Raw genomic sequence first — 13,536 nt, 5'->3', positions numbered from 1 at the left:
TGGGCTGGAGCGTTCAAGCTGCTTTCACCTGCTTTTCTAGCTTCTCCTTCGCCTACAATAAAAGCAAAGAGTCATTAACCAATTTGGTTCCAAACTTTCCCATACATTAACCAGCTTACCGAAACACTTGCGAGATTCGGCAAAACTGTTGCAATCACTGAATGACATTTCTGCACATATATAAGAATTAAAACTCTTACTTTAATATTATCAGTTTGATGATTGTGTTCGTCTTTCGCCATGGTGATGATGTCATTCGTTGTTGATGCAGTGGATTTGCAGTCTTTCACAGTACGTCTCCAAGACATCCAGTCTCGTTTTCTCCTGATCACTCTGTACATGAACTGTACAGAGTCGTATGGATAAATCTCTGATCTAACTGTGCATTTGTCATTTTGAACTCGAATGTGAATCCGTTGCACATTCCATGATATTTATACCAAATATGTGAACAGTGTCCAGTATTTTCACGAAAATTAACTGTTATTGTAAACTTTGCAATAAACTGGAAGTGACATGTGCAAAGAGTTCACCTTATCAGAACATCTGGAGTAGATTATCCGTAACGATATCTAAGCCTAATCAGCCCTAAGCTTCAAAACAAACCGCAGGTCGGCGCCCTGGCACTAGTGGAAAATCGAAAGGTCTGCATCCTGAGATGACGGGTTAGTCTCTAATCGCCTACATGTCTGTTCGCCTACATCTCTATTCGCCTACAAAGCTGACGAATTAGGATGAAAAATATGCACCCCTACCCATATAACCCCATCCCGCCTGACCAGGACTACAGTGATCTTGATTGACAGTTGTTAAGAATATTTAGTGGAGTAGGAAGATACGTATATTCAATATGAATTCCACTGTGTTTTGTATTTAGATGAAATTCTTCTTTTTGAGAGTTCTTCCTTTAGTAGTGATTATTGTTATAAATGGCCTAGCATGACAAAATAAAAGCACGTTTTTTCACGTTTTCATTTCCAAGAGATACGAGCTTGATCGCTGTGTGCAAAGACAGTAAATTTCCATGATTTGTAGCATTTTGTTATCACACTTTTTATTTGTGAAAGTTTGATTTAAAATCCTTTCTGCATAGTGTAAATATTGTTCTTTACTATTAGGCCGATAATGTTTAGATGGTTGTTATTTTTCGCTTTAAAACCAAATAATATATTTTCTAAAATATCTCGGGCCATGTAGACAATTCACTCCACTCACATTCAGACCGAGTGTTTAGACATCTCGACATACTGGAGAGGAGCTTCTGGCCAGTTAGGTTGTACTTGACCCTGAAGAACGGCGTGTCCAAGAGGCTGGCCACAGCTAGGAGATGTTTATTGAGTGAACCGTTGACTTTCCAGAATGCAATGGCGAATATGAAGAGGAATATTGCTGAAGGCGAGTTTAATCAGCCGTAGTGTCAATTTTCTGCTCATATTTGAGATATAGATAAGAGGTTATTGCACTAAATACTTTAGGAAGGCAGGGTTAACATTTCAAGATTAAATCTTGAATCTTGTAAACGTTTAAAAAGTATTGAGTGGAAAATGTACAAAAACAACGTACCGTAACTTTGTAAAAAGAAAGAGAAGCAGACTTAATTCATGGCTGAAACTTTTCTTAGTTCACTTCTAAATGTTCGTGTATTTGCCTTCTTCAAGAGCGTGACGTCTTGACGTGAGTTTGGATATCAATGCAAGCGTCGTTGATTTATTGGTGTTACGAATTATTGTGTATTATATTTTAGAGTGTCGTTGGTGTAACTCATTCGGAGTGTTAATGTAGGGAATCGAGCCCGGGTCATCAGCGTAACGACAAACGGTTTAACCATTAGGCTAGCCCATCAACCCTTGAGGGTCAATCAGTGTTAACAGTTAACATACGACACAAAGTCTCCGTTAGAAGCAGCTGGCCTTCAGCTGACCATCTCAGTGTTTTCAATGTCGAGTAGGTTTCGAGTCTCATTTCTACATGTTATTTTGTTTTGTTGTCATAGCAACGGGGTTCACTGGGTGAGTGTGTTAGGGTAGTAATTAGAAGCTTACGCCTGATAGACTTGTAATGTGGGTCACGCACCATCAACAGGTTGACTAAGAGGCGTGTCAAGAGAAGAGAATATCTTAACAAGTCTGCAACTTCTTGACAAAGTGGTTACGATCAATAACGCTTGTAACATTACATGAGAACGTCTGTATGAAGACATCATCTGTTGTGTTCGACGGATCAGCTGTCTGATGGATGGAGCGTTTGTCTGTTGTGCCACAGGCAAACTGTAGCGCAAATCGGGTTGCGCAGCATAGAGGAAATGACCAGTCTTCTTAAATCCGAGCGAAGCTAGCAAAGCTCTGCCAAAGGTTGGCAACGTACTTCCCCCGCTTCGGTTAAAAAATAGTTTTCATTTCAAAATAAAATATCTCCACCATCTGGTAGGGGTAAGGGAGGCGAAGAACGATCAGCATACCACGAGTGGCGCTTAAAAGGATGAATAAAACATATTTCACGCGAGTATTATTAAACAAGGGGTGGGAAGTCTGAGAGCGCAACCAAGTGAGGAAATGGGAGTGTACCTTCTGCATAGTTCTGGCCATTCAACAAGCACTTCACATAATGCTATAATTAGCTACGCTCTTCCAAGCATTTCCCCATTATTATTTTAGTTTACAAATTTATTCATCTGATCTTAGAGATTCAAACGAATGCTCGGGAAAATCATCAATATCATCCTGCATAAAATTTATTTTTTCAGGATAAAATGAACGAGAACTCATCAGATCAAATCAAGTCATAATCACTATTTTGATAGATTGAAAGAGACAGTAGAAAGATTTGGGCGGGGGCGATAGACATGCATTTTCTGGGCCTTCGCAGTGAGTGAGTATTGTATTGACTGTGCAATGTGAAAATATATAACAACTGTACTGTAGGTGACATGGCCTGATATACTGAATAAATTTCTGTCTTCTTTTAGCAACATTCCAGCGTCTTGGAAATCAAACTCATGGCGTCGGTGGGACGAGCGACCGCTTTAACCACCAGACTACCCTACCGCATAGTCTAGACACACATTTAGACACATGTCCTTGATATTAAAATGCACCCCGTCCTTCCGTGCACATTTATCTTTTCCGGAGCAGAACTTTAAAACCATTCAATATTTCTTCACCAAGCTTGGCACATAGATAGATCGGGTGGTGTATTAGTGCCTTTTGGTAATTTGGGTATTCTTAAGAAAATATTTTTCGCGTTTCCATGGCAACAAGTGTGACTTCGATTGAAATTGAAGGTAACGCGGGGGATAAAGATGACTGTGTCTTCTTGTATTCACTTCAGTGTCATAAGGACCCATGAAGATCTGAAAAAGAATTGGTCTTCAGAAAACCCTGCTGATACGAGTCGAGGAGGAGTGGTGAGGCGCTCTCACTGACTTGGTTGACACGTCATCGTATACTATCCCGGATCGATGCATATAATGGCAATTACTTGGTTGTCAGAACCCAGTCAATAAACAGTGTTGTAAATAGTTGGAATATTGCTGATCTTGTCGTTAAATAGCAAAAAAAATAAACCAACTTAATCAGATTTTTTACACAGGTTTCAGTGGAATCCTGGCAGTTTACAGCGTGACATTTCATTTCACAATCTCATCTGATATCCACCACTAAAGATTAAAACATCCAGACGAATAACTATCATATCATGACATTGGAAAATACTTGAATTCTTTTTTCTGTTGCAAACAAGATTTAAATCAACTCTGCATGTGAACCTGTTTCGAAATGAAAACAACAAATGGTTTCCGTCACCTAACGACAATACAACTGATGACTGGTCATTATCCCACTTTGACTAAATTATCTAACCTTAGGTTGACTGGGGTTACAAAATAAACACACTTGCACGTTTCTAATGCACGTTACCGACTTTTTTGTCAAACACGCAACGTAGTAAGTATGGATTAAAAACGTCAATACGTTCTAGACGGAAGTTTATTTTAGTTTAATACGGGAAGAAAAACGTGTTTACCTTTATCGATTTGTGGTCTGGTTTTGGTGTAATACCTTCAAAGACATAAAATACATTAAAGACTCAGCCATGTCATGTGAAGGCTGTGTCGTTTACACTGTCAGTAGGATGCAGTGTTGAGTACAAATATTGATTGTTAGATGGGTACTCTTGAAACTGGTGAGAAAAATAATGAAGTATAAGATGCCTAATTGGGAAGAAATAGAGCAACATATTACACGGGCCATGAAGGCAAGATGCAGAGGGATTATTAACAAAACTAGTGAAGCCAAGCGTGCAAAGGACATCGGCCCCAATAGCTATAACTTTGACTTCAATCAGATCCACGGGCACCCACTGGGATCCCCTCCTTTTCGGTATAGAAAGATGATAACTCATTTGTCATTCTCAGGAAAGACAAGGATCCCGCCTCACCTCAATACCCACCAACGAATGAAGTCCACCGTGGAGACAGAAAACGATAACAAACCCCCTACCCTGCACCCATTGCAAGAAGATCCAAACCACAGTCCACACAACACCTACTCATTCCGACCAGTATATTCATTTCAGCTCTAACTAACCCCTAAAACTAGTGTCTAGTGTCATTTCAAACCTCAATCTCTAGAACTCTCATCAAGTCAGTAGACAACTAAAGCACCAATCAGGCATTGACACCGGTTTCATGGGCCCCTCATTCCCCAGAACCATTCTCCGAGCTAATGACCGTAACCCACCCTCAAAAAGCAACCCTCAAAAGGGTATTCTACAAAATTAACTGTGAATCTTACATAGGTGAAACCTCCCGTCTCTTAGACACCTGCATTAAAACCCGAACAACCAAGGCAAACAGAAGATCAGCTCTCTCACATCACCAACAAAACGTATCAGTCATCTGGATTAGAAATCTGGATTAGAAATCTGGATTAGAAATCTGGATTAGAAATCTTATCCTCCAAGAATCAGTATGTCTCGGGAGAAAACTTTTGGAAACCAGTGAAATCCGCCGCCACAAACCATTGACCAACAGAGAACAATGATGCTACATACAATTGGCCCATGAAGACCTAAGCAAGCTACAGACTTCGTAAACCCTGCATGTTGGCTTCGTGGCCCTTGCTTCATGCTGTTCTCTCTCCCTGCCAGTTTTATGCCACGAGTTGTTCAGATACATGACACTGTTAATGATAGTCTGATACGTATGTATACGTTTACAAACTGTAGAGACAATCTTGCTCTCTCTTGTGCTCAGGGACCCGTGAAGGTCCCGGGGTAGAACAGGCCTTCAGCAGTCCATGCTTGCCATGCTTGTTGTAAGAGACGACTAACGGGATCGGGTGGTCAAGTTCGCTGACTTGGTTGAGACATGTCATCGGTTCCCAATTGCGCAGATGGACGCTGATGCTGTTGATCACTAGATTGTCTAGTCCAGACTCAATTATTTACAGACCGCTGCCATATAGATGGAATATTGCAGAGTGTGGAGTAAAACTAAACACACTCTCACTCACTCATTCACTCACTCACTCACTCACTCACTCACTCTTGTTCATACCTTACTGACTAGGTTGTATGCCCCAATTAGCAATATTTAAGAAATAGCACAGGGGGAGAATACCAGAAGTAGGATTCACACATTGTATCCATATGGGGAATCGAGTTGTAAACTAAATTAACTCACTCACTCTTGTGCTCAGGGATAGACTAGGAATATTGCTGATTAAGATCCGGCCTAGAAATGGTCCTCAGTTACCCATTTTGTAAGAGGCTACTAAGAGGGATCGGAAGGTCAGACTCGTATCCAAACTACGGATATCTATGCTCATTATGTCAGTCACTAGGTAGTCATCCCCAGACCTCATTATTACTACTGCCATTTTGGAGTGAGTCATTATACAGCCAAAAACTCACTGGAATACATTTTTAATCCAGTGGGGACATGTGTGACAGGAGGAACGTGACAAGGTGGGCCCTTTCGATAACACCTGGTGTCATCACTGATTTTCAATGATCCATCCATAAAACATATTTGTTCTTGAATCTGTTTTATATTTGATGTATATCTATTATCCATACCCTTAAAAGTTGTTGTTTTTTTCGTTCCAGACCATTCTCGTCGTTTTGGTTCCAATGCTCGCTGTAGCAAGTAGGTATCACCAGCAGTGCAATGGCATTATGGCCATACGTACGACTAACTATGTGTGGTGTACTCAAGGTTATCGCTGTGTCATTAACAAACATACATGTTTAATGATTCATCTTCAATAATTATTCCTAAGTTGCTTCTGTGCTAAATTTGGTGTCTTTCTATGCATGAACTATTTAACAACGGGGATATGTTCAATGGCGTGCGTATGCATATATGTGTAATCATGCGTGGGACAGTCTAGAGGTTCAAGCGGTCGCTCGTTATGCCGCAGACCCAGGTTCGATTCCCCACATAGGTACAATGTGTAAAGCCCGTTTCTGGTGCCCCCGCCTTGTTGCTGCCGAAATATTGCAAAAGTGGTTTAAAAGTTTACTCGCTCAAGTATGACTTCACTACTTATTTATGAACACGTCTGCTCGTAGTGATCTGATTTTACGCCGCTCTTAGGACAAGCGTAGCTGTATCACGACGGGGAACTCACAAAATAGGCTTCACATACTGTAGCAGTTTGGGGAATAGACACCAGGACCTTCAGGCCCTTCAGGACCTTCAGGACCTTCAGGCTCGGGAACATATACTAGGAGGAGTGTTTCCAACATGGAAAAATACTGACTATAAAATTACTCAAACGGGAAGATGCAGTTTCGGCTTCGGTCCTTAATGGCGATGTGTAATTGATACAGTAAGAATAATCAAACTGGTCCGTGATTGTAATCTCCCAGAAATAATTGTCCAGAGATACTTGGAAAGATACAAAATACACCTCTTAAGTCTTCATTTCACGAGGGGCTGTGGGATAGCCGAAGACCCAGTTGATGACTTGATATTGTTGACTTATTGCAAAAGGATTCGTAAAACTAAACTCATTCACTTCATTTCACGAAGGAACAAGTAGCAACCTTGAAACGTCATTAAAACAACAAACAATAGAAAAACGTGTTGAACGTGAAAGTTAAACATCTTAAGAGGCATTTTATACAAATGTTCTAAAATTGTTTTCATTGAAAAAAACATGCAATTTCCACGTTCTTTTCCAGGACAAACTCTGCCAAGCCAGTACGGGAGGAAGTTCGTCGTCATTTTCACAAAAGGTCTCAACCAAAACGGAGCAACCCTCAAACTGATGATCGCTGCCGGTACGGATGCCGACGTAACTGTCACCAATTCCTTATACAACATCAACACCGCTGTATCCATTCCTGGAGGTGAATCACGAACCATTACTGTAACCAAAGATATTGCACTTGCGGCTTTACTGGTCATAGAGAAACGCAGCGTCCTTGTTCAAGCAACGACAGACGTCTCCGTGTACGCCTTCAACCTCGGCGTTTACTCATCCTATTCCTTCAACGTGCTACCTGTAGCTACCTTGGGCACCCGGCACCATCTGGCATCATTTGGATACGTGAATAGTGCCGATATACCTACATTTGGCGTAGTAGCTACTGAAAACAACACCGTCGTGTCGTTCAAGTTCCGAGTCACGTTGACCGGCGTCTGTGGTACAATGAACGGCGACCTCCTGAACGACGGTTACGTTTACAACATCACCCTTGACGAATATGACGTGTTTGAAGCAAGCTGTACAGGAGATTTCACAGGGACGATGGTGTCAAGTACCAAACCCCGTGGGGTTGTGTCTGGACATCTTGGGAGTTTTGTTCCCCTGAACGTAGGAGGGAGGGACACCTTTGCAGAAATGATCCCGTCGACTGACAAGCTTGGACAAAGATATGTCCTCCACGGACCAGGTAGAGATAGGGAAGCTGTTTTCCGTACCCTAGCAACAAGAGATGAAACAAACATAACTACATCCGAAGATACTGTTCACGTCCTGATGGAAGGAATGTTTTGGGAAATAGATCTGAAACTGAACAAAACCCTGTGCATATATGCATCTAGCCCTGTAATGGTCTTAATGTATGGAAAGGGGGCTTTAGGGGGACCCAATAACTTAGGAGACCCCTTTTTGATCGTTGTACCCCCCGTTGAAAGATTTACAGAGGGTTTCACCACGGACCTGTCGGTTTTCGATGGAACGAATTTTGACACGCACGTGACAGTGGTAACGAAGACCTCCTACGTAGAGGCGCTGGCTGCGGATTATGACACCGACGAGGTTCCATCATGTCGGTATTCTGTTGCCAGGGCGTCTGTGACAGCCGGAACTCTGACCATTGCATTGGGCCACGGTATTCCTTATGCTGCATTTCTATATGCATATTCACATTATGAAGGAAATGGGATGTCCATGGGAACTGCTAGACAACCCAATGGCTGTAAGTATCGTATTTCTCATCAGCTTTCTACTAAACTTTGTAACATTTAATTCTACCCGTGAAGATCAGCGTTAGATTCGGTCTTCAGCAACCCACGCTTGTCTCCAGAGGCAACTAACGGGATCGGGTGGCCAGGCTCGCTAAATTGGTTGAGATATGGCATCGCACCCCAATAACGTAGATCGATGGGGTTGATCACTGGAGTATCTGGTCCAAACTCGATCATATACATATTATATAAAGTGCTGGAATATTGCTGAGTGCGACCTTACAAAACAATACTAGCAACGTTCAATTCAGTTTTAACAATGTTATATTACACACAATTAAGAATTTGATCTTCAGTAACCATTCTTGTCGTAAGACCCCATTAAGTAGATGGAATGGTCAGGCTCGCTGACATGGTTGAATCGTCATCGTATCCCAATTGCATAGATCGATGCTCATGCTATTGATTACTGGATTGTCTGGTCCACGGTTGTTTCAAGACCGCAACCATTTCGCGTGAATATTGTTGAGTGCGAAGCTGTACGTTTACACACACACACACACACACACCCAGCCCCCCCCCCCCCCCCCCCCCCCCCCCCCAACACACACACACACACACCACCACCACCCGAACCTAATAGTATAGATCAACAGCGAACAAAACTATCAATAAACAAATATATACCTTGAATAAAAAGTTAAGCGCCACCCAGTATATTTTGCAAAACTGTAAGTGGGCACATTGGAAATCTTTCAGAAAAAAAGCTATCATAACTTTTAGTTTAAAAACAAAGCCATAATGGAATTTTTCTTTTACTTTCAACATGATGCATGCTCCTTTGGAAAACATGCATTTTGTTTTCCTCAAAAAGGTTGTCTTCTTTTGAAAAGGGAAAATCAGAGATGACTATTATATGGTCACATCATTGTCACTTTTATAAGTGAAACCTAAATTTAATAGTCTTGTATAAGCACAACAGGAATAGTTATTTTGATTTTAACAGTAGTGCCATCATATATTTAATAATACTGATCATATCCCTAAAACAGTTACCAGATGAACCTTCTCTAAATATGGATTGGTCTTCCCAATTCAGCCTAACATTTTCACAGCTTCACATCTTAGTTTGGAAAAAAGGCTGGCGGTATACAAAGAAAATGTAAATGCTTTCAATGGGTATTGTTGAAGCTTCGCTGAGGTCAGGATACTTGGTTGATCACGTTTTAACATGTCTGAAAGAACAGAAAGACGCCCTTTGCAATCGCCTTGAAACTGCATGCCATTATAGCTGTGAAATACAATCACCAAAGACTAGGACTGTTTGTATATTGTATTGTGTTGTCTGTTGGTAATTTGATTAGTTCAGTTCTCATCTTTAGTCAATAATTCTGTTCAGTAATTCAAAAGTGCCTTTCTGATTCTTAAATGAGAAGTGTTGTTTTTTTATTTTCATTTGTTCCAAGACCAGGTGCGGCATGCCTGGAAATGAACAGTCATCACCAGACGATATCAGATCGTAAAAATAACATAAAAGACTCGCCATGACAGGCAATGTTTAAACTAAGAAAAGCTGTCAACCGTATATACACCTTCCCTCGCTTACAACAAAGGCGTTGTACAACGTATAAATAAATTATTGGATTACTAAACTATTTCTGACACAATGTTTGATATTAGTTATGTTTTGTGACTTCTTGGTGCTGGGATAGCCTAGTGGTTTGCATGCTGTTTAACGCCGCAATGTTCCAGTTCTCTACAATAAAGTTTACAATGATCGAGTCTGCACCAGACAATGCAATGATCAACATCATGAGCATCGATCTACACAGCTGGGATGTCATGACAACCAAGTCAGCAAGTCTGACCATGCGATCCCTTTAGTCGCCTCATTCAAACATGGGTTGCTGAAGATCAGTTACAACCCAGATCTTCATGGGTTCTTATGATTTTGAAGTGGATATTATGAGGGCACATGTCTGGACTACATGGGGTACGGGTTACCCCTGTAGTTATACCCTTGCCGACCCGTGATCGTCCCGGGTAAAATAGGCCTTCAGCAACCCATGCTTGCCATAAAAGGCGACTATGCTTGTCGTAAGAGTCGAGTATTGGGATCGGGTGGTCAGGTTCACTGACTTGGTTGACACGTCATCGGTTTCCAATTGCGCAGATCGATGCTCATGCTGTTGATCACTGGATTGTCTGGTCCAGACTCGATTATGTACTGGTCGCTGACATATAACTGGAATATTGTTGAGTGTCGCGTAAAACTAAACTCACTCACTCACTGACTATTGCCATGCCACGCAAGCCCAAACTTGCAGCAAGAGCGTCTATATGATCAGACACGGCGACCACGCACCCACCACCACTGCGAGCAATCGTACCCCGACGACGAAGGCCGATACTGACAATATCAATCACGGGTTTGTCTGGACAAGATCCCATTATGTACACTCGGGGATGATATAGTTTGAATTATGGTAAACTGTGGTTTTGAACAACAAATACAGAGTATAATCTGTCCACATATGTCTATCTATTACATCCATAACATTTGAATAGGATATGTCTCTAGTATAATCCCCAAATACAGACACATGCGTATGGATAAACATATATTCATTCGCCGTATAGCTGGAATATTGCGGAGTGAGGCGTAAAACTAAACTGACTGACTCGTTCATGACTCCTATGTTTGTTTACATCTTCACACATCAGCACAGAAATGACACTCAAACAAATATTAATAGAGGAACATACAAATAATAAGCAGTCCACAAATAAACACCTAAATCCACATAATGGGACTACCAATATTACTACAAACCTCATGTATTCATGAGCACACTTCAGCTTGTATACTACAGCCTCCGAGGTGTAATAGAAAGAGCGTTAGCTAGGAGAACTGAAGGACGGTGGTTCGAACCCAACAAAAAGATGATACATGTTAGCTTGCAGAAATGCTCAGGCCAGCACGGGGTAGTATACTGCGGGTGACAGGGGTATCAGTTTTGGGGTACGCCTTAGTGCGTGACTTCATGACTTTATTAGCCCAAAACCTCATTCTCTTTACATAACACGTACCATTTACTCATGTACGCGCGCAGTAACGTTAATCCCGATGTGTGCATGTATGTTTGTAAAGGAACGTTGAAAATGACACATTTTCAGCCAATATATTTCAATATATTACTGCTTGGGTATATGTTCCTTTTCAGTGTGGAGCGAGTGTCCAGAGAACCCGTGTCGGAATAACGCGACGTGCACTGATGATATCTTTAATTACACCTGTACCTGTTTACCTGGATTTACAGGCTCGCTGTGCGAAGGTACGTCACGGTGGGGGTCACTGTGTAAAGGTATGTCACGGCGAAGTGGTTGTGTGAGGGTACGCCACGATGGGGTCGTTGTGTAAATGTACGTCACGATGGGGTCCCAGTGTGAAGGAACGTCACGATAGGTCGGTCTGTGAAGGTACGTCACGCTGGGTAGGGGACCGTGCATGGGGTTGGAAGCACAATCTAAATGATGAACGATACTGTTGATGGCGAAGGACAGTGTCAGAGAGGCGGGGTTGTTTGACCTGATCCTGGGTTTACGGGATGGATGTGTGAAGATGCATCAAAGAGAAAGAGGCTTATGGAGGTTTCTGGGGTTCAACACAATATTAAGTTCAGTAGGCAGTTCATTAATTTGACAGTAACAGGGTATGTTACTCATCTATTAGAGTAACGTACCTTTTCTGTGTCGTTTCATAACGAGGAACAGCTTAACCTGTTCAATGGACAAAATGTATTTGGAAACAAATTATATGATTTCACGTAACTCGGATTTTTAAACATAAAGAAGGCAAAGGTAATCTATAATCCTGGTTTTATTCGAAATATTTTTTTTTCAGAATCTCTTGTAGCAACAGTGTCTTCAACAGCCTTCGCATCAGTCACACTGGTCACGTCATTAGTAACACCTGAAACGCCATCGCTTACAATGGATACTTCATCGGTCGAGATACACAGTTCATCAGTCACGATGGGTATGTCATCATCAGTGACGCATACGTCATCAGTTACGATAGGTTCGTCATCATCAATGACACACACGTCATCTGTCATGGTGGATACGTCATCAGTCCTGTTGGAAACGTCATCAATAATGACACAGACGTCATCGGTCTTGTGGGACTCGTCGTCTATCTCCTTGGAGATGCTAACGCCATCACCTACCCCGGAAGCTACAATCACAACGTCTGGAAACAGTGTCACAACCTACATTAACGACCTTGCAACAGTATCAACATCCACAAGCACTTTCGAATCTTCAGCACCAAACAATCACTCCACAGCATCTACAGGTGTTACTCCAATTGGAACTACGTCATCAAACACCGTCAGCTCTACAACACCGACGACGACGATATGTATATGCAGGTGTTCAGTGAACGTCACCAGAGAGGAAATTGAACTTGTTAAACAGCGTATCCAGTTAGCTCTGTTTATAGACAAACGCACATTATCGAAAACAGTTAGACGTTTGGTAAGCGTGCCGGATAAACGACAATCTGCTACCTCCATTGGGATCGCTGGGATAGCCGTCATCGTTTCTACGTTGGGCTTCTTTCTACTGACCGACGTTGTTCAGATCTGGAAGGATCTATTTCACGGACCCTTGCGCCGTAACTGAAACCAGAGAGTGTTAAAAAAGCTATTTTTTTCTGAATGACGAGCCTTATCTTCGGGTCAAACATATATTCCACGATATGACAATGACAATACCCAAAGAAATAATCCTTTCCTGAAAACATAATACATAAATGCCCAAATATTTACTAAACAACCAAACAAAGAGAGATAATAAGTATTGTAAAGTATTTTTTATAAAAAAAAATGTGCTTAGTTGGCACTTGAACAAATACTTCCCCAAATAGTTATGATTCCCAATTATTTTTGTTCAGTATATGTGTTAAATATACATGTAGTATAAATTCATTTTCTATTTTGATAACAACTAAAAAACTTGCTAACGTGGTTGACACATATCATCGTATCAAAGTTGCATATATCGATGACACTAGCTTAAACTACAAACAAACTGTAGACGGCAGTGAAGTCAGTGCC

The 13,536-nt window shown here is 41.5% G+C and overlaps 1 protein-coding gene across 1 annotated transcript; it reads left to right on the top strand.

Moving 5' to 3' along the window:
• Positions 1-240: 240 nt before the first annotated feature.
• LOC137273929 (uncharacterized) lies at positions 241-13,102 on the top strand. Its single transcript, XM_067806840.1, has 5 exons — positions 241-291; positions 6,106-6,145; positions 7,186-8,427; positions 11,641-11,751; positions 12,321-13,102. The coding sequence occupies exons 1-5, from the start codon at positions 241-243 to the stop codon at positions 13,100-13,102; spliced, it is 2,226 nt and encodes a 741-aa protein (XP_067662941.1).
• The last annotated feature ends 434 nt before the right edge of the window (positions 13,103-13,536 follow it).

This window comes from Haliotis asinina, chromosome 1, assembly GCF_037392515.1.
Source record: "Haliotis asinina isolate JCU_RB_2024 chromosome 1, JCU_Hal_asi_v2, whole genome shotgun sequence".
In the NCBI taxonomy this organism is placed as follows: domain Eukaryota; kingdom Metazoa; phylum Mollusca; class Gastropoda; order Lepetellida; family Haliotidae; genus Haliotis; species Haliotis asinina.
This window is presented reverse-complemented; position numbering and strand designations above follow the sequence as displayed.

Coding starts and splice junctions, on each gene's coding strand:
- LOC137273929 (XM_067806840.1), top strand. CDS start 241: ATGGTGATGATGTCATTCGTTGTTGATGCAGTGGATTTGCAGTCTTTC. Junction 292..6,105: donor TGGATTTGCAGTCTTTCACA/GTACGTCTCCAA, acceptor TTTTCGTTCCAG/ACCATTCTCGTCGTTTTGGT. Junction 6,146..7,185: donor TCCAATGCTCGCTGTAGCAA/GTAGGTATCACC, acceptor GTTCTTTTCCAG/GACAAACTCTGCCAAGCCAG.